This window comes from Fusarium keratoplasticum, chromosome 3, assembly GCF_025433545.1.
Source record: "Fusarium keratoplasticum isolate Fu6.1 chromosome 3, whole genome shotgun sequence".
Lineage (NCBI taxonomy): Eukaryota > Fungi > Ascomycota > Sordariomycetes > Hypocreales > Nectriaceae > Fusarium > Fusarium keratoplasticum.
Genome location: NC_070531.1, coordinates 4,617,190 through 4,643,186, shown reverse-complemented (window position 1 = coordinate 4,643,186; position 25,997 = coordinate 4,617,190). Strand labels below are relative to the sequence as shown.

The 25,997-nt window shown below is 52.3% G+C and overlaps 6 protein-coding genes across 6 annotated transcripts; 3 read left to right on the top strand and 3 right to left on the bottom strand.

The window, feature by feature from the left end:
* Positions 1-2,883: 2,883 nt before the first annotated feature.
* NCS57_00473500 (uncharacterized protein) lies at positions 2,884-3,841 on the bottom strand (the record flags this gene model as incomplete). The annotated part of the gene is made up of 2 exons (XM_053054687.1): positions 3,554-3,841; positions 2,884-3,465 (listed from the first exon to the last, which is right to left on the bottom strand). The coding sequence occupies exons 1-2, from the start codon at positions 3,812-3,814 to the stop codon at positions 2,884-2,886; spliced, it is 843 nt and encodes a 280-aa protein (XP_052916847.1). The 5' UTR covers positions 3,815-3,841.
* A 1,092-nt stretch (positions 3,842-4,933) lies between these two features.
* Positions 4,934-5,996, bottom strand: NCS57_00473400 (Trihydroxytoluene oxygenase; the record flags this gene model as incomplete). Its single annotated transcript, XM_053054686.1, has 3 exons — positions 4,934-5,044; positions 5,094-5,150; positions 5,205-5,996. The coding sequence occupies 3 exons, from the start codon at positions 5,994-5,996 to the stop codon at positions 4,934-4,936; spliced, it is 960 nt and encodes a 319-aa protein (XP_052916846.1).
* Positions 5,997-6,435: 439 nt separating this feature from the next.
* On the top strand, positions 6,436-7,400 carry NCS57_00473300 (FAA-hydrolase domain-containing protein; the record flags this gene model as incomplete). Its single annotated transcript, XM_053054685.1, has 2 exons — positions 6,436-6,721; positions 6,784-7,400. The coding sequence occupies 2 exons, from the start codon at positions 6,436-6,438 to the stop codon at positions 7,398-7,400; spliced, it is 903 nt and encodes a 300-aa protein (XP_052916845.1).
* Positions 7,401-12,882: 5,482 nt separating this feature from the next.
* On the top strand, positions 12,883-14,668 carry NCS57_00473200 (FAD-binding-3 domain-containing protein; the record flags this gene model as incomplete). The annotated part of the gene is made up of 2 exons (XM_053054684.1): positions 12,883-13,114; positions 13,188-14,668. 2 exons carry the CDS (start codon positions 12,883-12,885, stop codon positions 14,666-14,668), a joined length of 1,713 nt encoding a protein of 570 aa, XP_052916844.1.
* Positions 14,669-19,834: 5,166 nt separating this feature from the next.
* Positions 19,835-21,681, top strand: NCS57_00473100 (Lactose permease; the record flags this gene model as incomplete). Its single annotated transcript, XM_053054683.1, has 5 exons — positions 19,835-19,897; positions 19,962-20,067; positions 20,138-20,445; positions 20,576-20,721; positions 20,772-21,681. 5 exons carry the CDS (start codon positions 19,835-19,837, stop codon positions 21,679-21,681), a joined length of 1,533 nt encoding a protein of 510 aa, XP_052916843.1.
* A 594-nt stretch (positions 21,682-22,275) lies between these two features.
* Positions 22,276-24,917, bottom strand: NCS57_00473000 (Beta-glucosidase; the record flags this gene model as incomplete). Its single annotated transcript, XM_053054682.1, has 3 exons — positions 22,276-24,669; positions 24,728-24,799; positions 24,861-24,917. The coding sequence occupies 3 exons, from the start codon at positions 24,915-24,917 to the stop codon at positions 22,276-22,278; spliced, it is 2,523 nt and encodes an 840-aa protein (XP_052916842.1).
* Positions 24,918-25,997: the final 1,080 nt, after the last annotated feature.

Here is a 25,997-nt window from a genome sequence, read left to right as displayed (position 1 = left end):
GGTACTCCTACAAGTAGAAAACATGCACAAATCCTGGAGCGCTGTTGAGACAGGTATTGGCCTATTGGGCTCCCTGAACGCCCACGATGCCTCGAATATCCGGCACTTCATGCTGTGAAATTGATTGTATCTGTGTATAGAAAATGGAGAGAGGAATGGTATACCCTACTAAAACAAAAAGGAGTAAAAGATGCTATTCCGAGCGATGGGGACATCCAGCCACTGTCCACACCATCGCCTTTCAAGAACACTCAACCAGGTCGATACGCCCAACGAGCCTTTGATGTCTGATATTGGGTTTTAGTCTCATAGAGTGAAATATGAACGGGAGCATTTAGTAAAGTGGCTGGCGATTATCGGTGTTTAGGAATCTGATAACGTTGACACACGCCCAGAATGGAAACTAGCGTTATGAGTCATTCTGATTCAGCTTGTATACTCGCTCACTCACTCACAGAGTGACTACTACCCCGGAAACTTCCCCACTGGGTACTTGTTCGCTAGGTCACACTTATGGTCCACTCTTAGATCTGGCTATTGGCAGATATTCTCGGGTCTCGGGCGTTGCTGTTGAAAGTCGTATTGAGGGTGAAGATGGCATACGCCCCCCGTTGCTGCAACTGTAACAACAACTTGGCAAGAGCGCATTGAATTATTCCCAGAATCATGCGCCGTCTGACATGGCATCAAGCCGGCATTCTCTAGAAGCAAACCCACATTCCTGCAAAACCCTGTATCAAGGCCAAACCCCAGCTGTGGGATATACGTTGGTCCCTTGCCGCACACTGCATTAAAGCAAGACAATTTATCGAAAGACTATGAGTGGCAGTCATGTAATGGCTGCCCCATTAGTTAGCTCTTCCGCCGGTCATTGTTTGGGGACGGCGGGTTTTGTAATGCCACCGAGGCTACGGTTCCTCGGGGTAAACTCGCTAGAGACACACCTATCTCATCTCTGAGACCCTATGAATAGCCAACATTATTTTCGTAAAACACAATCACTTCAATGAGCTTGTTCTCACTGGAGCCGAAAATTGTAAGCCCATCTTCCCGTCAATGACTTGTAACCCGCCCTGTCAGAGAAACGGTGGTCAAGAACGAGCTCTGAACAAGACATGGAGCTTGAAAGCGCCACCCGAGAGACCACGCTACGGAGAATAACCCGACATGACACGTGGGGCATCGACACCGACATGTCACAACCAGGTTGTGTGGAGGTTGGAGCCGAAACCATCCGTCTCAAGGATCAAGGTAACATTATGATACCAGCCGCAGATGGTATCAATATCCCTCAGAGTGACTCATAATGAGCAAAAGAGTATCCATCATTTCTCATTCTTGCTCAATTACACGGCGGGAATGTCGTTGCGGTGAGTCGTAGTGTCCACGGAGCAGAATAGGAGACCGTCCGTTGAGGGCATCTTGGTTACAAAGTCTCCTGTATTAAATACCAAGAACTCTTCTCTGTCATTAAAATTTTATTCTCCAGACATGACTCGGTTGTCAGCGCTCGCCTCTCCAGTTCTCTGCTGAGGCATCCTTTCAGCCAGGTAAGATTTCCCCTTTCACCAGAACCACCAATCACTCGCCATCATGATGCACAACATTATTTTGCCGATCTGAAGATTACTGCACATATTGCGTTTTTGAGGACCTATACAGCCGACATCGCCTGAAATTTTGAGATTCATTCCCTTGCTTCTTCTTCACTCTCTTGGCGGATGGTTGCTAACATTGGCATCCCTGATCAGTTCTTGTCCAAGGGGAACCGCCCCCAAGGGTGCCCCGATTATCTACTCCGCGATTCATCCCTGATCCGGACTCTTGACCCAACCCGAAGGCGTCCTTCCGACCGGCGGGTTGGTTGACACTTCGGATTCTCGGAGTCTTTTGCTACCCCACTTGATTGGTGGCGTTCCATGCTGTAAGTTAGAGAGTCAAGGTCGAGGAAGGGATTAACAGTGGGTTGAATACTGAGAGTGTCTGAACTTCACTCATGACCAGATGATCTTCTATGCTCAGTCCACACTTTGCAGAAGAAGCCGCGGTTATTCATCTTGTGCTGGTTTCGAGTCCTCAGACCGCCAATCTCCTCCGCGGGCCCAGCCAATATGTCGCAATGAACAGTGGCGTTCCTCTATTGTTACGTTTCCTGCGCTACTGATTCGATAACGGACTTGAGAGATGTCACCGCTATGCAAAAGACATCCTGTTTCACTGGCTGGTTCCAATCTTCTTGAAGCCATCGTCACTTCTGATATTCGGTGGAAACCTCCCATCTTCCAATACCGCCTCCAGGCTTAAAGCGTCTAAAGGTTTGCCTTACAGGGCGGGCCAGTCTAGCGCTGGTGACGTAGACACGTGTGTTTACACGATCGTGAGTTAACTTCGAGCTGTCTACTCCTGAAGGCACGCCCTTAGTTCCCATCGTCAACAAGCGTTGTCCATATACCTTCCTACTCATAACCTCTGATATCTGGTTTAGCTGGAGAGCTAAAGAAGAGCAAGTCCGAGTTCTCACATACTCCTATTCTAATATCTCCAGCAAGCTGTGAGAGACAGTGGGCGTGTGGCACCGTATTCCTTAGTTATTTGGGTCCGATTTAACATGTTTCTTGGCCAAGTCTTGGTAGGCTCTTATCCCTCTCGACAAGTAGGAGTATTCCTGGAGCCGTCAGCATTGTTGGCGGAGCTTGTCCCCTGGGCATCTCCAGAAGTAAACACCTTGTAGAGGTCGAGCATTTAACAGACATCCGACTTCAAAAGGATGTTCTTGGCCTTAGCATTAGCTATTGTTTTCTTGTATGGGTATTTTTAAAAATTATCCAAATCCCGAGGTGCAATCTATAGTCAATCCATCGCCCAGCTTCATAAATCAGCACGTCATGTCTGCCGCGGACCTTCAGGAAGCTCCTCACGCCGGATCTCCTTCCCAGCCAGCTCTTGCGGTGGGCTCTGGGGGGTATCCAACTCTGTCGGGGGGTACCCTCCAGCAGCATAACGGTTGACATTGTCCTCGCCATATTCGACATTTGAGTATGGTGCTTTTTGTTCCTTGTTCTGGCCCTTTGCCCTTCGTCTGAAGAGCCAGAATGCGGCTGCAGCGATCAGTGCGACGCCTGCGACGCTGCCTATTACAATCCCGGCAATGGCCCCTCCACTGATGGAAGAGTCATCGTCTGTATCTGTATCTGCTTCAGACTCGGCCGAGGTTGTCTGCGCCGCTTCGCTCGTCGTTGTGTCGGCGCTATTCGTACTCGCAATCGTGGTCGAAGTGTCGACGCAGGTCGCATCAGGCTCGAACCGACTCGCTCTAGTCTCGCCCTTGCTCATTGACGAGCCTTGGGAGCAAGCGGCGCCAACGCCATCTGCTCGAATTACTCCTTGGTAGCCAGAGTCACAACAGAATGATTGCTTCACCTCGCGACCCTCTCCAACCCAGATAGTTCGATTGCCATACGCGCACTAAATTACAAGGTAAGTACGGGAGATCCGGACCTTGGTGTCTTATCACAGAGACGTTCTCCAGGAGTGAGAATGAGCAGATGCCTACCTGAGGATAATTCAAAATGTCTTTTAGACAATCGCTGTTCTCCGGGCAACAATAGGCATTGCCCCCTCTGTCAGGTGCTGTGTAAAAACACCAGGAGCCCTGAGGACAACATCTCGAGCTGGCGCCAGCTTTACAGCTCACCGTGTCGTCTCCGCACCCATCCGACCGACGAACGGAAAAGCCGCCATCAAAATCGCAGCTTGTCGCCAAACATTGTGAAGCCGCCGTGACGAGGGCGAGAAATATTGAAGAGAAGCGCATCGTTTTACTAGGGATGATGGTGATGAGGGAAAATGAAGCTTTGGAAAGAAGAAGGAATCGGGAGGATGGAACCGGGCGCGTTTCAGAGTATTAGGGTTGGCCTCTCTACCTGCACAGCCGCCGTGTTGGTCAAAGGATCTTCAGCTCATGGCATGATCCCTTGAGGCTGTGGAGTCAGACTACCATGTCTGAATGTGTATTGGATGCTTGGGACCCTTGGCGTAATCACGGGATCGACCGTTATCAAGGTCAAGGAGGTAAACTGCCTGGAGGATCATCCTACCAGGCGCATTTTCTTAATTCCAGGGCCCTGATTTGAATGAGCAGGCTGTCGACGTGCATAAGAACCTTGTCGAATGGCTGTGAAAGGCAAGGCGCAGTTTCAGCTCCGAATGACCCTGGCACCTTAGAGGTCGGTTGGTCCAAGATTAGTTTCAAATAAAGTTGGGGTTGTGCGAGTTGAACCGGGATAAATTGATAACGATAAGAGGCTGCGATGGGCAAATTACTCAATGTTCGTTACCCGAAAGTGAAGAATTCTTCGTCTCATCGGCTCAAGATGTGTGTACATCCACCGCACTTGTAGCTGCTACTTGTTTATTGGGCGGCCAGGTTTCAGCGAAAGATAATAAGAGTATAGCAAAGAAATTAATCAGTAGTATCCAACCTCAAAAAGAACATGCTCCTCATCTCATTGCTGTTGGGGCCTGTCGCAAAAGTTGCCAAAAATGATCGTCGCGTCTCCACAAGGGTCCTTGGTCTGCCCTACAGAGTCAAAGGCCGGGGTAGCCCCGTCGATCCATCTCGCAACAATCTTGGTGGATATTGCTGGATACAAAGATGATAAACAAGAATAAGTGAGAGGTCTCAAGTTGCTGCATTTTCTAAAAATAAAGTGAAAAAAGCCACGATTGAAGCTAAGGCGTAGATATTACAGTTAAACCATTCTGAGCATCTCCCTATTTAGAGACAACTCTAAGAGAACAATAACATCTAGGTTTGCTACCAGGTAGATGCTTTACTAACATATAAATATTTAAAACCAAACAGTAGGTAAACCAACTAGCTCAGAGGTTTGCTTATTACATCCTATCTTCCTCTTCCAAGTACAATTCCATATCAAAACACTTGTGGAACAGGCGGACCCCACACAGACAAGGCATCAGGGCCTGCAGGCACTTTGGCAATCTTTGTCTCCGAGTTGACAAGGTCACCGTCGGCGTAGTGTTCCTGTTAAGGGTTAGAAACGATCCCTTTGGTAACCTTCAAAGGTACCTACAAGAACGAATTTGCTAGGGTCGAACCAGTAGTCAAAGATTTGGCTTCCTAGGACGTGCTACAGCAAGTCAGCTCCTTCGTGTCAACAGCGATAGCGTGGCATTCAACTCACTCTGCCAACTCCCCAGCAGAGCTGGTAGCCCTTCCCCTTCAGGTGCTGGTGCCCAAGCTGCTGTATATCAAAGTCGTGGACCTCAAATGCAGCGTGGGCCACGTTCAGCTCCTGTCCAGGCTTGGCTGGCTTGAAGAAGAAGGCATGGTGATCGGTGAACTCTAGGCCCCGGTCGATATGGAAGAAGCAAGTGATTGGCTGGTCGTCCTTGTACACCACATCCGAAACGGCCAGGGCAAGGTACTTGGTGTACCAGTTGAAGGTCTCCTGGTATTTCCCCGGAGTGTATGTGACCCCGTAGTGGCCCCATCGGTGCACAGGCGCCGGGCCGGGTTCAAATCTCTGGAACCTGCCTTTGCGTGGCTTATCGTCTTCGTAGTTGACGGTTAGTTTCTCGAGATTCACAGGGACCGCCTCCTTCTTGACTTGGCCAGCAACAAGGTGGACCTTGTGTCCCATGGGGTCCGTGAGGGTGACTATCTCGCCTCCGCCGGGACCATCGAGCTTGGAGATCGGGGAAGCGGAGGGGATCTCAGTGGCTCTTTCAAGCTCCCTTCGTGACTCGACCTCGTATGCGGCACCGCCGAATGCACTCTTTTCGGCCTTGCGGGCAACGTAGATGTATGGCTCGGTCCCGTAGCCGGCAAAGTAAACTCGATCGCCGCGATCCTCGACAATTGTCATGCCAAAGTCTTGGAGAAAAGTCTTTGCTGCGTCGAGATCAGCATGGGAATAGTCTACATAGGCCGTCGCCAAGAGACGGATTCGGCTGTCATGTTCTGGGATAGGCATCTTGATACAAGTGACGTAAAAGTTATAGAAGTGGTCAATTGGAGATGTCTGGCCCGTGTTTTGGCATGTCAATCGATCTTATATATAACCACTGCAGATTCCAGCTGATTGATAATCTTTGGTGATAAGTTTCCAATCGAGGCATCCAAGCAGCCGAGACCGAGCTAGAGAGGCTCCGGCCCCGGGGGTGGTTGTCAGTAAGGGTGTCGGGTAAGGTGGTTTTGGATGCGGATAAAGTGGTACCGAGGGGAGCAACCCCGGACGATCTCCAATAATTTTGGATCTGCTCTGACTTGAACTCGCGTCATCCACAAGACATGAGCCCCAAAGGACAACAAATAAGTAATGTCAAGATGCCGCCGGGCCTTTGGTTATTTCAAGCCTCAGCTACAAGACTCGCTGCATCCCCAAGATTCCGACTACGCCCGCCTTCTTCAACATGCCCACCTCGACTATTCACCCAGCCTGGGATCGATTGATCCGCTACCTCCCGCAAGGCGGCTCGAACCAAGTTCGCTGGGGCGAACCCATCTTGAAGGATGAACAAAGCGACATGGCCAAGCTCTCTGAACAAGGCCAGCTGCAGGTCAAAGTCCTCGAGGGTCCAAACTTTCTAGACGCAAAGCCCACCGGGCAGACTGAGACCGTCGGAAAGCTGCTGGGACCAGTCACGGCACAGGATGTCCCCATCATTCGATGCATCGGTCTGAACTACAAGACACACAGTACGGCCGTTACCCTGTCTCACCACAGATTCCCTGTTGCTAACTTTCCCGCTTCTCGCCAGTTCTCGAAACCGGACGCCCACTGCCCACATGCCCCACGATCTTTACAAAGCCCAGCCCTTCGGTAGCAGATTATAACGAGGATATTCCCATCCCCGTCATCGCCCAGGGCCAGTGCGACTACGAAGGCGAGCTGGTCTTTGTCATTGGCAAGGACGCAAAGAACGTCCGCGAGGAGGATGCCCTCGAATACGTCGCGGCATACACCGTAGGAAATGATGTTTCAGCTCGCGACTGGCAGCGGGAACCTGGCAAGGCTGGGCCCGTTCCACAATGGAGCTTTAGCAAATCCTTTGACAAGTACGCCCCGGTTGGCCCCGGTCTGGTATCTTCCCGGCTTCTTGGGGATGCGGGGAATCTAGACTTGAAGACGATTGTCAACGGGCAAGTCCGCCAGCATGGCCACACGTCGGACTTGTGCTTTGGCGTGCGGAAACTTGTAGCCTTTTGTAGTCAGGGACAGACGCTTCAGCGGGGAACGCTGGTGATGACGGGGACACCCGGTGGCGTGGGTTTGTTCATGAAGCCGCCTGTGTTCCTGAAGAGCGGTGATGTTGTCGAGGTTGAGATTGAAAAGATTGGAAGGTTGACGAACCGTATCGTGTTTGAGAAGGAATAACTACAGCCTCGACCAAGTAGGCAACTCTTTCGTTAGTAGATGCCAAGCCAAACTAAGCCATTAAGGGGCCTCATCCAGTTACCATACCTTGCCTCGGTGATGAATCTCTCTGAAACCAGTTTCTCTCCAACTGCCGGAGAGCCTTGAAGCCTTGAACCTTGTACCACTCGATCCGGCCGGCTGGAGAAACTGGGGTATGGTAGAGGGGTTGGGGAACTTGACGAGATGGCTTTTGCGGGGTTTTCTACTGAGCCAATGATTGTTTCTGGGGTAATGACGCTAACGATGCGGGGGTCGAGTGCCATAGTGCAGTGCTTGGAAACAAAAGGCTCCTCCTTTGCCAACTAACGATCCCCTTCCTTGCCACCCTCTTCACCACCCATCACTTCCACAACGCGGCAGGCCCGGCACAACCTGAATTGCCTCAATCACTGTATTAAGGGAGGTAGCCTGTATAAACGCCTCGATCTTACAATGGAAAGCCCAGAAACGACAGACGCTGCTGGAAAAGCAACTGACGAGTTGCCCGCTGAGGAGCCCTCCTTCATCTGCAACGATGCACAATGTGACAAACGTTTCTCCAGCGCCACGGCCTTGGCCCGACATGCAAAGAACCACTCGGATCAGTGCACAGATGTCTGTCCAGTGTGTGAAGTTGGCTTCTTCCGTCACGATCTCCTAACTCGCCATATGAAGCTACACACCGACAGGGCGACGCTGAGAGGCGGGCCCAACTCGAAGAAGCGCATCCGGAAGCGATGTCATACTGCATGCGACCGCTGCCGTGACTCCAAGAAGCGCTGCGATGGGCACCAGCCCTGCGCGGCTTGTCGGCTTGCCGGTAAGCCCTGCAAATTCGACACGTCGACGCAACGCATGAGTCGCGTGCTCAACCGCGAGAGGCGATCCTCCCCGTCAGAATCCCCTGGGTCGGCCGATGGCGCGACGCTGGAAACTGTCGAGAGCAACTCATCTACCACATGGTCCCATGGAGATGCCGGCCAAGGCCGAGTTTCGATGACGGTGGACGCCAGCCCCGGGATGGAGGAGCCGCCCTCCAAGTGTAGCTCGAATATTCAAGAGAGCCATGCCAACGACCTCGACAACTCTATGCTCGACTTGATGCCGTGGGCTTGGCTACATGAGAACGCCTTCTTGGCCGACGATACGAATCTAGCAATGAACTCGATTATATCGGCCGACATTGGGCTCCCTCTTGATTTGTATCGGGACGTCCTAGAGGGTCAAGGTTGTCAACCTGCCAGTCAGGCTGGCCAATGCAGACCGTTCGAGATAGCCCCAACACTTTCACCTACAAGTCAAGATTTCAGACACACATCAACTTCTGCCACAGGTGGACGGGCCGGAGGGACAACGTCAGTCACGGATGCTGGTGCCTCGCTTGACCTGGTAATTCACAAGCATCGAGCTGTCGACGAAGTAGTTCGGTCCGTGGGTCTTGAAGCGAGGGGTCTTTCTACGTTGGACCGCGGGCTCTTCTGGGACTCTGTCTCTTGCAAGATTGCCCAGGCATTCCAAATCGATCCTTCAGCGTCCACCGTCATGGACAGCTTTCTGCAGCTCTACCTAGATCACTTCCACCCCCTGTGGCCGCTACTCAGCCGCCAGAATCTAGAGCCCAGAGAACTGCACCCGTACCTCTACCTGGTTCTTTCGAGCATCGGAGCAATGTACGACGGTGGTCCTGCAAAGGAGTACGGCTCTATGATGCACACAGCCCTGTGTAGCTGCCTCTGCGCTCCCCTGGAGCTGGAACTTGAAGACGACGGAAGCGATCACATCTGGCTTGCGCAAGCCCGCCTTCTCACCCAAGTCGCAGCCCTCTACTTCAACCAGTCCAGGGCCTTCTCCTTTGCTCAGCATCTTGGGGTGCTACTTGTCGCCCAGGCCCGCAAGATGAGTCTATTCTCGGCGCCATTCTACCGGAACGGCATTGCCCTATTCCGGCGCTCGAGGTCCGTGTATCCCGACGCCGAGCGTCTCGCCCTGTGGCTCAGCATCGAGTCCCGGAGGCGCCTCGCCTTTGGCATCTTCAGGGGCGACACCTTCACCAGTGTCGTCCTCAGCACGAAGCCCCTGGTGACCTTGGAAGAGATCGAGCTCGAGTTCCCAACCTGCCATTCTGTCTGGGCTGGGGAGAAGCTGGAGGCTCGTCAGGCTCTGGACCTGATCGACCACTACAGCACGCCCAACAATCCACTACCTGCTTCTGACATGTACCATATCATGATGGACAGAGGTGAAATCCTCCCGCCGCTGGAGCCTCTCGCTCACGAGCTGCTGCTATTTGGGCTCCAGTGGCCGCTGTGGCGCTTTTCACACGACAGGGAACTGCTGGAGCGTCTCACAGGTAGGCCAGGCAGTGAGGATCTATGCCAGGTTTTCTGTCAGCAGGACGAGCCTCCCTTTTGCCGGAAAAGTCTAGAATCGATGACCTCGGAGACCGAGTCCCTCGATGCCCTCTCTAGGCGTATGGACGACCTCTTGGCCGACCGTAAAAGGCTACTACATGCCCTTGGGAAATGGGAACGGGCTCTTCCCGTAGTCAAGACATTCTCTCGGACTGAGCAGGACCGCAGCTTCATCCTCAGCAGTCTCATCCTATACCATATAGGATACATGAGGTTACTGGCGCCTCTCGAAGAAGTCCACCAGGTTCAGTACCATATCATGAACGGGCGTCCGGTAGACGATGCCATGATCCAAAAGATCATTCAGTGGGCACACTCGCCGCAGGCGGAGCTCGCCATGAGCCGCGTCGGTTCAGTCTGGTCGCTACTAGACAAGGAGTCATGCCGAGCTGCGAGTAGCCGGCCCAAGGTCAACATCCTGGCCTTTATCGGCCTGCATCACGGGGCGGCGCTGCTCTGGGCATTTGCAGGATGCAGGAGGGACAAGGCAGAGGGCGAGTGGCTCTCTCTTCTTGGGTTTGACGATTCGTTCCCCTTGCCGGTTGCCCATGAGGGATGCGGTGAGTCGCGACTTTTGCGGCCCTTCATTGACCAGTATGGTCGGATTGATCCTGCGGGGTGGTCGTCTTTTGTTGAGCCGATAAAAGCTATGGCGAGGAATGAGTTCCCTGATGCAGGTTCGTTGGATACAGCCATGGTTGGGTAGCTTCGCTGCACCTGTTGGTACCTGGTATTATTCACACATTTGTGATTGACGATTTTCTTGTTATACATCTCCACCACCTAGGTAAACATGTCAAGAGGTGTGGACTTGAGTTGGTGGATAAATTCTCATGCGACAAATGTTATCGCCTATGGCAGTAAAATATATCTGCTACTACTAAAGACACGTCCAGCAACCTCTCTTCCTCCTATTCACCATGGACCATAGGCCACTTTCCCCACTCTTCTTTTAGATCGTCTCCTTAGCCTCTAGGAACTTGAGCCAAACGTGACCCGTTTTTGATCCAGCAGCAAACACATCTGCAAGCTCCAGAGCATCCAGCTCGTGTCCGGGAGGCGTCACGGCTCGGAAGAACCGGAAGATCTTGCCAATCATGTACTTGAGCTCTGTCATGGCAAGGTTGGACCCTGGGCAGGATCGGCAGCCGTATCCGAACGGTGTCCAGTTAAGCCTCATCCGCTCGTCGGCGTCGATCCAACGCTCGGGGGTCCAGCTGTTAGGTTCTGGAAAGACTTCCTCCAGCCTGCCTTGGTTGTACGCAGCCGTCGATGCAACGACACCCTTAGGAATTCTTTTTCCGCCCACAACAACTTCCTCTCCCAAGTATCTCTCTAGAGGTCCTGGAATCATGGGGTACAGACGCATGGTCTCGCGGATGACGCCGTCTAGGTACGGTAGGTCCATCATCTCACGGATGTTAATGTTGTCAGGATCAGGGTACTGCTCAAACAGCTCCCTGCGCAGGCGATCTTGAGCATCGGGATGACGCGTAAGAAGCCAGCAGGCAAAGGCCGCAGTGTGGGAAGTGGTGGACGACCCTGCGGCGAGCATCTCGACCATGTATGCGGGAATATCCTCAGTGGGAACCGCCGGTGCATTTGCAGAGTTCATGGACTGGAGCATCGACAAGACATCCTTCTCTCGGTCCTTGTCAGCGCCGCCGCTCTTCCACCGCTGAAGCGCCTCGCGAGCCGTGACGTCCATGTCATTGCAGTCGTTTCGGAGCTGTTTCCAGCTTCTGCTCCCGCATGTCTGGACCAGCACGTCGAGGGCAGGGATGAAACTCTTGAGAGCGTTCCACGTGCTGAATGCGTGGAATCGGCGTAGAAAAACAGGTGTCTCCTCGTTTTGGGCGTTTCTGCTTGACAGCAGAGTATCTGTTTCCCCCCACAGGACATCAGTGACAATGTCCAGGGCAAGGAGCCGAAACACAACGACGCCGTCTACTGTGCTGTCCTCTTTTGTGCTTGTCTTCAACAGCTGGATGAACTCGTCAACGTGAGACTCCAGGTTCTCGACTAGGACCGAGAGGTTGCGATTCTGAAAGCACTGCAAGAGGTTGTTGCGCGAAGGAGCAGCAGCGCGATAGTCGACAAAGCCAAGCGTCGAGGTGACGCCTTTCCAGCTTCCCATAGACTTGTAGAAGCTCGTCTTGTTGGAAGACCGGTTGTAGATAATCTTCATGGCGGAATCGTCGGTTGTATGAACCTGGTCTGGGGCTATGACAACGACGGGACCGTACTTGTCAAGCAATCTCGTGGCGTATGCGGTTCGAGCTCGTTTTAGAGTTGCCCATAGTAGTGGGAGCCGCGAGATTCGCGCGTACCAAGGGCCGGGGATGTGGCATACAGGAGAGAGAAAGAAGGGATAGATTAGCTGGGAAGAAAGGGAGATGTCAGCTTTAATGAATGTATGGACACATGGTGGGCTTGGAGTACCTTGCTATAAACCACATAGAGGCTTAACAGGATAGCACTCCACTCAGCCAGGTTCAAGCCAGGAAGCTGTTGGAGAATTGGCATGGTGAAAATAGAGTGACTTGTGGTATATCTGGATCAAAAAGGGCGACAGAGTCAGATTGGAGGCACCTGGGCGTGATCAAGTCTGTAGAGAGGCAGCAGTGATGGGAATTTATCTTGAAGCGCCCGCCGAGGCACCTCATTCTTCTTTTCTTCCCCGTACCCAGGATCCTTCAGTGGACCCGGGGGGAATTCGCCGGGAATGACGGGGTTGGCCCTGGGGGAGGGCCATTGTCCAATGCCAGCCGCTCCGAAGGTCATGTTGTCGGATAATGTGGTAGGCCACGGGGATTGCCGACCATGGAGATGATCCTCGGCACGTATGTTGTCTCGCGGAATTGGAGACACTCACGGGATTTTTGAAGGCATGAATAAGCCCATTTACCACTTTTCCAGATTCTATCGCGTCGTCCGTCGATGAGGCCTACGGAATTGAAATAGTTGACCGGTCGCTGCTGAGTAGGGTGTAACTCCGAGTCATCCATCACCAGCTCTCGCCCTAATTGCACATCTCCAAAGACGCTCAAATGAATCAACGCTTCAATATGGAAGTCCCCGTTTTGATCATTGGTACTGGCCCTTCGGGGGCCACGACCGCCCTCCTGCTCGCGCGAATGGGGATCAAATCGATGGTGGTCTCCAAGCACAAGAGCACGGCCAACACCCCCCGGGCACACATCTTCAACCAAAGAGCAATGGAGGTGCTGAGAGATGCTGGCCTCGAGCCAAAGTTTCGAGATCTAGCAACGCCCGCTGATGGTAAGCAAGATGCTCTATTACCACTTCCATGCCTTCACTGTTGCGGTCATTTGCTGAACAATAAATAAAACAGATATGCAACACACTTCGTGGCTCAACACTCTGACTGGCGAGGAGTACGGTCGCCTCTGGGCCTGGGGGAATAAGCCAGAACAGCGTGGTGACTACATTGCCGCAAGCCCATGCGTCATGTCTGACATCCCCCAGACGGTTCTTGAGCCTGTCATTGTCGAAGAGGCTAAGCGACTCGGGGCCGACTTCAGATTCCACACCGAATTTGTCAAGCTTCAGGAGATCGAGGGCGGAGTTGCTACCGTTCTCCGCGATCGAGGCAGCAAAGAGGAATACGCTGTTACATCGAGATTCCTCGTGGGCGCCGATGGGGCCAGGAGCGCTGTTCTCACACAACTAGGAATTCCCATCCACGGACGCCAAGTCAACACGGCCTTCAACGTCCACATCCGAGCTGATCTCACCAAGTACTTGGCACACAGACCTGGAAGCTTGAATTGGGTCCTGAACACTCAAGCACCCGAGTGGTCCGCCGTGGGGAACTTCCGCATGGTTAGGCCATGGAACGAGTTTGTGGTTTCCATGCACCCTGCCACCAAGGACCCGACCTCGTTCCAGCCGACCCACGAGTCTCTCAAGGCCCGTCTGCATGAGATGATTGGGGACTCTAGCGTCGACATTCAGATCCTGTCTTACTTCTCGTGGTCCATCAATGACCAGGTCGCCGAGAGGTGGCACCAAGGACGTGTCTTTTGCATCGGCGACGCTACGCACCGTCACCCACCCATCAACGGTCTCGGCAGCAACACGTGCATTTCCGACGCCTTCAACCTCTCCTGGAAGCTGGCATACGTTCTAAAGGGTCTTGCCGCGCCCTCTTTGCTCGAGACCTTGACGGTAGAGAGGAAGCCTGTCGGCGACGGCATCGTCCGCCGGGCCAACGACGGAATGGAAGCTCATCGACGACTCTGGGACGTCCTGGGCCTCGACCCCGAAAGTCGAGACAAGGCGACAAAGGTGCTAGCCTCTGCCAACCCCGAAGGCGCGGGGTTACGACGACAACTCCGTGACGCCATGGAGGCGACCGAGGATGAGGTTCAGGCGCTGGGTATACAGATGAACCAAGTCTACAAGGAGTCAACCGCAGTCTTGGCAGAGCCAGATGACGAGCCTCCTAACTTTGGCCATCTGAATGCCATCAGGCAAGTGTTCGTCTCCACGTATCCCGGATACCACTTGCCTCATGTCTGGCTGGCAGCAGACGCAATGTCGCCCCGGATATCGACGCTGGACTTGAGCGGTGACGGCGCCTTTACTCTTTTCACGGGCATCGGGGGGGAAGATTGGATCAAGGCAGCCAAGAAAATTAGCGTAGAGACTGGCGTGAAAGTCACTGGATACTCAATTGGTTTCCACTGCGACTACATGGATTGCTACCGTCATTGGGTGCGAGTCAGGGGCGTGGATGAGGATGGCGCTGTACTGGTTCGGCCGGACCACTTTGTAGCCTGGAGGTCCCGTAGATTAATGAGCGATCCATAGACGAAGCTGAAGGCAGTTCTGAGAGAGATACTGGGGACAAAATAGCATTAAAGCTATTGCATAGTTAATAAATATGTTATTATTTTCAAGGTTTTTTGAATTGCTTCTAGAGAATGGGGCAGACTCCAACCGACGGGAGCGCCATGGTCGGACGCCTTTGCACATCTCTCTTGAAAATGGATATCCCGGCTTTGTTAAGGAAGCATGGAGCCGACGTGGGTATCAAAGGACATAAATGGAAACCAGGGTCAAATCGAGGTATGCGCTAGGAAATGGTTGCGATGCTGCCCGTAGTGACTTTGCTGTATGATTTATTTTCCGTCTGTTCCCACGGATAGGTATGTTGACGCGGCGCCGTCGCTCCGCTTGGCCGGGCGAGGGATCGACATGCACGGCGAAGCAAGTTAATGCGGCTGATTTGCCCGGTTAACGTGACTAAAAGTGAGGCGGAGTGTAAGCAGGGTGGTGATCAGCTGGATTAGTGGCGCGGATGGATCAATCAGAAGCAGAAACGTGATTGTTGGAAATTCCAATTCGAAATTACAAGCTCTGAGATGCATGATTCAGCGGGGTAGAGCAGCTAACTTTCGCCCCATACTAGAGTATTAATAGGAGATGTGAGCCTCAATGGTGCAGTCGCTATCGTGGGGCATGGTCAACTTCGATTAACTCAGACAACTTGTACTGGTTTTCAACGACTCAGCGAGCAAATCACAGCTCAAAAGAAAAGAAAACTGGGCACCGCTATCTCTTGGTAAGCAATAACTGTTGGCACACACTCATTGCATGATTTATACTGAATACAGCTGTGAGACAGACCCTTTTTTTTTCGTGTTGAAAGACAGATCTTCACGAGCACAACGATGGAAGACCAAGGAATACCTATCCAGGCCGCAGAGCAATCTATTGGTATAGTTCTGCAGTGCGATTTGGATAGGTCAGAAATTTTGAATTTAAATGGAAATAAGTTGATCGACAGGTACCTGCAGGCAGGTGCAATAGATGATCTCGAGAGATCCATCACCATCGGACGAGAAGTGATACAAACAACTCCACAGGAACATCCAAATTCAACACAGCTACAAAACAATCTTGCACTCCGCCTTATTTACAGGCATTCGCGAAAAGGCAACACGGAGGACCTAGAAGAAGCTATCAAGATTGAACGGCATATCATCGATGTAACCCCATCAGACCATCCACGACGATGTACATATTTAAACAACCTTGGAGTAATGCTCGGCGACAAGTATGGAAAGACGGGAGAGCGAAATGATCTAGATGAAGCTATTCAAACCATACGGCAAGGTATAGACGCAAATCATGGGGATCGCACACTGCGAGCAGCGCTATTGTGTAACCTCGCGTCTCGACTGGGTAATCGATATTCGATGACAGGAACTATTACTGATCTCGAGGAAGCGATAAAAACAGGACGAGAAGCTGTTGCAGCATGTCGAGCGGGCCATTCTGACCGACGAGCGTGCTTGAACAACCTTGGAATACGCCTGAGCCACAGATTTCGCAGAACAGGTCAAATCGATGATCTTGAAGAGTCCATCCAGCTTGGGCGGCAGGTCATCGATGATGCTCCCCAAGGACACCCGGATCTAGCACAATGGTTAAACAACCTCGGAGCTCGCCTTGGCTATCGGTATTCTAGAAACGGGGCAGCAGAAGATTTGGAGGAGTCGATTCTACTCGGACGAAACGCCGTCAAAAATACGCCAGTAAATCATCCACGACGACCAGCATACTTGAACAATCTTGCAAATAGACTTGGAGATGCATATTCAAGAACAAACGATGCGGGATATCTCAGGGAAGCCATCGAACATGCGGAACAAGCGGTGGAAGTAACCCCAGAAGACCATCCCGACCGAGCAGCGTGGTTAAACGATCTTGGAATTCTATTGGGCGAGAGATTTTCGAGCACGGGGACAATGGACGACCTGAAAAAAGCCATTGAAATGGGACGACGAGCGGTCAACGCGACTGTACCCGATCACCCCGACTATGCAGGGCGGTTAAATACTCTAGGGAGCCTACTCAGTGATAGGTATTCCAGGACTGGAGAGGAAGCAGACCTTGAGGATTCCATTGGAATGGGGCGGCAAGCATTGAGTGCGACTACGGAAGACAACCCAGATCGAGCAGCTTTTCTCAACAATCTAAGCCTTCGCCTCGGTCTTCGACACTCGAGAACAGGTGCAATGAACATCCTTGAAGAAGCCATCTGTCATGGGCGACAAGCTGTGAACGCAACCCCACTAGACCACCCAGAACGATCAGGGCGCATGGGTAATCTAGGAATACTTCTCGGAAACAAGTTTTTACACACAGGAATAATGGACGACTTGGAAAAAGCCATTCGATACAATCGACAAGCTTTGGAAGCGACTCCGCCAAACCATTTTCGACGATCCGCATGCTTGAACAACCTTGCTGTTCATCTTAAACACAGATATTTGAGAACGCAGTTTCTTGGCGATCTTGAGGAATCTATCAGACTGGGACAACAGGCAGTTGGCACGACTCCGTCACAGCATCCTGATCGAGCAAGAAGGCTAGATAACCTCGGAGATTCACTTGGACGCAGATATTCCAGGACAGGAGTCTTGAGTGACCTCGAAAAGGCCATTCAGATTGAGCGAGAAGTTATTGAAGCACTTCCTGAGGACCACCCAGATCGGCCGGCATGTCTGAATAACCTTGGAATACGTCTGAGTCACAGGTTTTCCAGAACAAATCAGATGAGCGATCTTGAAGAAGCTATCCGAATTGGACGACAGGCTGTCGACGACACTGCCCAACACCCGAGTCAAGCGGGATGGCTGAACAATCTTGGCTCTTGGCTTGGCGACAGCTTCTTGAAAACAGATGTCATGGCAGAGCTTGACGAAGCCATCTGTCATGCGAGACAAGCTGTGGATGCGACCCCAAAGGGCTATCCAGATCGAGCAGGGCGTTTGACTAATTTAGGATTTCTGCTCGGTACTCGTTATTCCAGAACGCGAGCCGAAGAGTATCTCGAGGAGTCTATTACCTGCTTCGATCAGGCATTGGCCCAAGTTTCGTCGCCAGTGCTCAGTCGTGTTCGTGCCGGTATACTATGTGTACATTATTTAGCCATCAAGTCTGCTTGGCACCGAGCGTATGAGAAGGCAAGAGTTGCGATCAATCTCATACCACTGTTGTCTCCACAATCACTCCAAAATTCGGATAAGCAGTGGGTGCTTGGTCAAATTGCTGGCTTCGCCTCCGACGCAGCCGCAGTGGCTATGCAAGCAGGCAAAGGGCCGTTGCGCGCGCTTGACTTCCTCGAGCAAGGTCGTGGTGTGCTTGCCGCATCTATTGAGGAGATGCGAGCTGATGTTGCGGACTTACGACAGAAGCATCCTGTGCTCGCGGCAGACTTCATCCGCCTGCAAGATGAAATCGGAAAGCCAACTACACCCAAATGCGACAATGAACTGGAGTGTTCTCCAATCACTCGACCGGACAACCGCTATCAGGCCGACAAAGAGCTCAACAGGCTTCTCATCACTATTCGAAAAGAACCAGGTTTCGAGGGGTTCTTACTCTCCCCGAGCGAAGCAGCGATGCGGAATGCAGCGGAATGCGGTCCCATTATTGTAGTCAACGCAAGCCGATATCGCTGCGACGCGATCCTTATTGAACGGGAACGAATCAGTTCCGTAGCCCTGTTGCATTTGGACTACCGTACAATGCAGTTTAAGGCGAAGAGTGGTGATCTAGGAAGTTCACATGCCCTAGCGTGGCTATGGGATGGGACTGCTGAGCCGATTCTGAACGCTTTAGGGATGACAAAGACTCCATCTGACGACAATTGGCCCCATGTTTGGTGGATCCTCACGGGTCCTCTGACCAGATTTCCTATTCATGCAGCCGGGCGCCATGGCGGAGGTTCGTCCAAGGCAGTGCTTGATAGGGTTATGTCGTCTTATAGCTCATCCGTGAAAGCTATCATCCGCGGCCGTCAGAGCCCTGTTGTCACATCCTCCTCTACAGAGGCACTTGTGGTGGCGATGGACCACACTCCCGAGTGTTCTCCCTTGCCTTTTGCATCGAGAGAGCTGGACGCGTTGCGGGGCCTTTTCAAATCTATGGCAATCAACACTGTCGAACCAGGTCGGCGTGTCAACGACGTCATGTCGCAGATGCTACGGTGCGAGATATTCCATTTCGCGGGACATGGACACACCGATAGTCATGATCCTTCGGAAAGCAACTTGATCTTGGAAGACGGGAAGCTCATGGTGGCCAACCTTCTTGAGCAGAATCTCCGCAAAACTTCGCCATTCCTCGCCTACCTGTCAGCCTGTGGGACGGGTCGAGTTCAGAACGAGCGGTTCTTGGATGAAAGCATACACTTAATCAATGCCTTCCAATTAGCAGGATTTCGCCACGTCATTGGTACCTTGTGGGAGGTCAACGACAGATTGTGCGTGGATGTGGCTAGGATCACTTATGAACAGATAAGAGATGGAGGGATGACAGATGAATCGGTATGTCTGGGATTACACAAAGCTGCTAGAGAACTTCGACGCCGCTTGTCCACTGTGCGAACCAATACCGCAAGTAAAGGGGCATCCTACAGCAATGGAGAGTCCATGGAGGTGCCAGAAGGCGCTCAGGGTGGAGGCAACAAACATTCGGATGATGGTAAAGTGCCCAGAGACATTTTTTCATGCGATGACGATGAGGAGACACATCTATCGCATTGGGTTCCGTATGTGCATTTTGGAGTCTAGGTGTTAGTAGTTTTAGTGTTTATTATAGTTTTATTATTATGTTGGCTAAATTATTCATTTTTATTGTAGAAATAATAGCAGTTAGCAAAGATATTCTTTGATGTCATTTAAAATAAAGAGTAAAGGAGCAACATATTATTATATCAACATGCCGAGGAAGAGGGAGTCGGAGTTCTCGTTGTTCATTTTAGCGGGAGACCATGTCTTGGCATGTCGGATAATGTGGTTTATGGCTTTATCATCCGCCCGCTAGACGCTATCGTTCATCTTGCCAAACCTGGGGATTTCCCCATGGGGCTTGCTGGAATAGAATAAATAGTCAGTTGTCGATCCTTCCCTTGGTAGCTTTCCTTTCACCACAACACCTCTTTCTCACAGTGTATCACGCAACATGGGGGTTTTGAACCGCGGAAAGAAGCATAATGAATCGTCTGTTGGCCCAGCCCTCGCTGCGGTACGTAGCCCGATGGGGATAGCAAACTCTTTTCCACGGCTCCTTCTCTGACATTGCATTGTAGGTCCTTCCGGATGACCCAAGGCCCTGGTACCGGATTGGATACCTCTTGAAGCTCAACTGCTGCCTCATGGTGCCTCTTCTCTCTTCGACCACCCTGGGCTACGATGGTATGTGACAGCTACTCAGTGGGGTACATACGGCCTTGGCTCGTTCTAACACAGGTTTCTATATTTCTAGGATCCATGATGAACGGCCTCCAAACCCTCCCTCAGTGGCGAACCTTTTTCGATCAGCCAGAGGGAGCGATCCTTGGCCTCATGAACTCTGTGTACCCGCTGGGCAAGGTGGTCGGCATGGTGGCCGTCACGTATATCTCTGATCGCTGGGGTCGCAAGCTTCCTCTCCTCATCGGCGTGGTGACATGCATTGGCTTTGCCATCATGCAAGGGCTGTCTCAGAACCTGGGCACCTTTGTTACGGCGCGAGCCCTGCTGGGGTGTTCGACCTCGTTTATCAGCCAGGCGAGCCCTATTCTCATCACAGAGGTTGCATATCCCACTCACCGAGGAAAGATCACGGCCATGTACAACACATTCTATGCAAGTGCCTCCCTCGCCGCCTCACATCCACAGATGGCTAGGTTCATATCATGCTAACCATGTTGGCCATGACTAGTATTTCGGTGCCATCTTCGCTGCTTGGTCTACCTTTGGGACCTTCAAGATTAGTTCGACTTGGAGCTGGCGCATCCCCTCCCTACTCCAGGGAGCCATACCGGCAATTCAACTCGCAGGACTGTTCTTCGTCCCTGAATCCCCAAGGTACATTGCATGGTTCTTGAGACATCATCTGTTAGCTAACGCGGGATCAGATGGCTCGCATCTCGTGGTCGGAAAGAAGAAGCTCGGCAGATTTTTGCCACCTATCACGCCGGGGGAGACGTCAACTCCCCCCTGGTGGCTTTTGAAATGGACGAGGTCCAGCAAGCGCTCAGCGAAGAAAGTCAAGAAATGTCCCAAAGTTCCTGGCTCGATCTTGTTCGAGGACAAGCTAATAGGAGGCGCACTCTTATCGCCGTCATCGTTGGCTGGTTCTCCCAATGGTGCGGCGTCGCCGTGACATCGTACTACCTTACCCTTGTCCTCAACACTATCGGCATCACGGAAGCAAAGGACCAGACTCTCATCAACGGTCTGCTTCAGGTCTTTAACTGGATCATCGCAACCTTTCTAGGCGCTCTCATGGTTGACCGCCTCGGCCGACGTTTCCTCTTTTTGGTCTCAACCGCAGGCATGCTAGCCAGCTATATCGTCTGGACCGGCCTTACCTCGTACTTTGTTAGCAGCCGTGACGAAGCAGCTGGCCGCGCTGTGGTTGCCTTCATCTTCATCTTTTACTTCTTCTATGATATTGCGTGGACACCCTTGTTACAGGCCTACCCCGTCGAGATCTTCCCCTTTACGCTTCGCAGTCGCGGACTGTCTCTCACTTATATCACTGCGTCTACGGGCCTTATCGTGGGAAATCAGGTCAACCCTATCGCGATGAAGGCTATCGCCTGGAAGTATTACATTGTCTTCTGTTGCATCCTTGGTCTACTCTTTGCCATCATCTGGTTCCTCTTTCCAGAGACAAAGGGCCGTACCTTGGAGGAGATCCGAGAGGTTTTTGAGGGTGAATCGTCCACCGATAGGGACATTGAGAAGGAGGACAAGCTCAAAGTGGATGGTAGAGCCACTCCTACCGGGCATGTCCAGCACAAGGAGCTTGAGCGTTCTTAACGGGATGACCTATTGGTATCGTGATTCCGCATCAAGGAAAGGCTATTGTTAGGATACCCATCCTTGGCACACTTCTCGCGGGGAGGTTTCCTTGCTCCACAGCCACGTTTCGCGTATGGTGGAATCAAGTTCAAGTATCGTAACTACCATGCACTAAAGGCTATATTGGATAGGATTTGGTCTCTATAGATGTCACTGCTGTATAGAAAAGTGTTCCTCACCCACCATTTACTGCTTCAATCCGGCGTCTGAGAAACTAACACTTGCGTGTCTGTGGACCTGGGATCACAAGACTCGCCGAGCCACTACCGTCCTGTCTTCCTTCCTGACTCCTCAACTCGAATGCAAGAAGATTCTGGTGAAGAAGGTAACTAGCTCTTATGCCATCTTTTGGAAACGTCACCAAGTTTACAACACAGTCTATGTAAAGATAACTCGGCAGTTCTGAGTCAAACGTAGTCTAATCACCTTGAAGGGTTGAATCGTGAGGCACAAATACGGTAGCCTCGAGATTGGGATCTATTCCTATAGACGCCTACGTTTCGCTGCGTGCTTTCATCAAAGACCTTAATCCAACTACGGATCCCAAGCAGCCTATGGCGAGTAACTAGAGCCCTCGACAGTGACGGGAACAACCTCCAGGATATCTGAAGCCGACGATGCCAGCAAAAAGTCGTATTCTCCTGCCTGTACCACCCACCGCCCCAGCGCCTCGTCATAGTAAGCCAAGTCCCGCATAGCAACGGAGAGCTGCAGAGTTTGCTCCTCGCCAGGCTTCAGAAAAACCTTCTGGAAGGCCACAAGAGCCTTGACAGGGTGTTGGTCGGCATTCCTATTCTTCTTTCCAACGTAGATTTGCGCAACCGTCGCCCCCTCCAGAGACCCAGAATTTGAGACATCAACCGCGACCGCGAAGGCGTTATCTGCTTCTTGAGACACTTTGAGGTTCCCATAGGCAAAGTCAGTATACGAAAGACCATGACCAAAGGCAAAGTTCAACTTGTCATGACCAACACGGTCATAGTGCCGATATCCCACAAACACGCCCTCGGCGTAGTCGACCTCCAGGCGGCCATTTACATAGGTACCAGGAAAGTTGCCATGGGCCGGTGCATCTTGAATCTTTCTCGGAAAGCTAACCGGAAGACGTCCTTCTGGGTTCACAGCTCCAGTGAGAACATCGGCGATGGCATTGCCACACTCTTGTCCAGGGAACCACGCCTGCAGCACAGCTGCGACCTTGTCAACCCAGGGCATCGCAACCGGGACCCCAGTTGAGTTGACGACAATGGTTCTGTGATTCGCTGCTGCAACGGCTGCCACCATGGCATCCTGGTTCCGCGGAAGATGGAAGCCCTCTTGATCTCGGCCCTCAGACTCCCACTGAGGGTCGTGGCCAGTGAAGACAATAGCAATGTCAGCCTCGGCTGCTACCTGAGCTGCTTCCGTCACCAAGTCGGCGTCGTGTTCCGACTCGAGGGAAAAGCCCATTCTCACTCCCGTCCGGCCCTCGAGGATCTCGAGGCCGACATCGACTGGCGGGCTGCTATGGATGCACAGGCGATACTTTTTGTTAGCCTCGAGGTGAACCCTGATTTCCGATTCGTTGGCAACGCCAAAGAAGGCCCCCATTGGGTCAGAATAGTTCATGGGTTGATCAAGGACGAGACGGTCATCAATGAACACCTGGGTCGGGCCAACGCCTGAGCAGGCGAGGTAGTGCGTGCCTGTCTCTTTAGGAGTAAAGTACCCGATGAGGTCCAGATCTTTCCATAGCGACTCCTGAGAGCCGAGCGGAGAGTAGACAGATGCTGGGAACCCGTGGATGGTCGAGACCAAGGGCCCACGAAACTCGGATAGCTGACGAGTAAAGCCAGGTTGACCGTCAAGACCAATGATCTCTCCGTAGCCAGCGTCTTTGGTGATGGGAGCCAAGAGGCGCTCCCTATGGGCCCCCATTGCAAACGCGAATTCGACATGTTCCCCGAGGGCTGTATGGAGGGCATCCCAGGGCGTGATTTTATAATGGGCGTTGACAGCTGCGCTGCCGCCGCCGTGAGCGAGGCCGACTTTAGCGTACCCAATCAAGGCAATCTTTTTGCCCTTGGTGTTCTCCTTGTTGATCGGCAAGACATGGTTGCTATTCTTGAGAAGCACAATGCCGCGTGCTCCAGCATCCCGGATCAAAGCCCTATGCTCGGGCCTATCAACTGCAACTGGGATGACGTTGGATGCTGTCACTTCGGTGTCGTTGAAAGCACCGACTCGTGCAAGGAACTGAAGGACTGTCCTTGATCGATCGTCGATATGGCTCTTTGTTAACTCGCCCTGCTTCAGCGCCTCCATCACGGCGTCAAGCTTCCGCACCTGCGGCGGTCCTGGCATTTCAAGGCCGAGGCCAGCCTTGAGCCCTTCGGCGACGGTATTGGTGCCGCCCCAGTCGCTCATGACGAGGCCCTTCCACTTCCATTGGCCTCGCAGCACGTCTTCCAGCAACCACTTGTTTGCGTCGCAATGTACACCGTTGATGCAATTATAAGCCGTCATGACGGCCCAAGGAGAGGCCTCCTTAATTGCAATCTCGAATGGCCGCAGGTAGATCTCTCGTAGGGCTCGCTCCGTAATAGCTTCGTTGACGGTAAAGCGCTCTGTCTCCTGCTCGTTGGCGACAAAGTGTTTTATCGTAGCCGCGATTCCATGGTTTTGCACTCCCTGTATCGTCTGCGAGGCGAGCTTCCCAGACAGAAATGGATCCTCGCTAAAACTCTCAAAGTTGCGTCCTCCCAGGGGATGACGATGGATGCAGACCGTGGGGGCGAGCAGACATCGAGCCCCCTTGCCCACAGCTTCCTGGCCGAGCGCGTGACCGACTCTTCTGGCTATACCCAGATCGAAGGTCGCGGCGATGCTGCACGCTGCAGGGAAGCATGCGGCGGCTGTGTTGCCGTCCGCGGCGGGACCTCGTGTACCATTAGGGCCATCTGTGAACTATGGACAAAGTGCGTCAGTATGCATCACGTTGTTAGGGAGGAAAGGGGACACCGACCTTGATGAAAGGCACACCCTTGTCAGGAATTGGCGCAGATTCAAAGAGCGCCCTCCCAGAAAGAAGCGTGACCTGCAGATTGGTTCGTTATACCGGACACAGACAAGAAGACTCCTCTCTGATTGACACTCACCTTTTCCTCCAGCGTCAAAGATGTGAGAATGGCTTCGATATCGACAGTGGATTCCATGGCCTTGCTCGAAAGGTAGGTACTGCAGTTGATGGGAGAGAGCACGGTAAGAAGGTTGCAGTACGATGTATCCGAAACGAAGTAGCTACAGTAACTCGAGGCTCAGAATTTATTAGGTGTGTTTGTACCCCGCCTACCTTTCAACGGCAACGCGCATCGGTGGGATCTGCAGACGCAACCACTTTATCCGACTCAAGCATGGTGCTTTGCGAGGGCCCGAGCGAGAACTCTCGCGTTACCTGGGGGCATAAAGAAGTAGACTAGTCACCAGGCCACCTACCTTTATGTTAAACAACTTGTCGCTATTTTCTACGGACTCACTGTTTTGTGTTGTGTGTTCGACAGGAGGAGCCTGGCCCTTAGTAACCGTGGTCTGGTCCGGTAAAGGTGACCACCATATCCGACCACCACGCGAAGAGCCTTGCCGAAAAGTGCCTATTTCTGTCCACGTGGTAGTAAACAAGGTAGAACTGGGATCCGAAACCTTATTTCCCCGCACGGTTCTCACATGCTACTTTGAAGACTCTGCATGGTGATATAAAAGCAAAAGTTGGGTCTTTCTCAGGCTGGGTGAGGGCACAGTTTGTCGGGAGCCTTTGACGAAAACCTGACCACCCATTAATTTCCTGAACTCACCTGCGTACAATGTTGGTCCCTAACCTCGAATCAGCGCCCGAGGTCAGTATTCCTCGAGAAAATATGTGTATCTTCAAACTGACATGGAAACCGGGCAGGGCACCAAGATCTGGCTGCTACACCTTGGAAATCTCGTTGCAGATGAAGGCTTCTTTCTTCCTCATGTCAGCCCGTGCCCTTTACCTCTTCTCGGTGAACCTGGAAAATGATCCTAATGCACTCCTCTCAACGACATAGGCAAATACTTCTAGCTCGAGCAACCCCAACCCCGAACATGCCCGACGATGCATGGTGATGATTTCAGTGCTCATCTACCACCCGGAAGAGGGGTTGATCCTCTTCGAGACGGGAGCTGGGAAAGACTACCCCGAGATCTGGGGCCCTATGCTGGTGGACCTTTTTGCTCGGGAGGGCTACACCGAGGATATGGAGCTGGACGTGGCC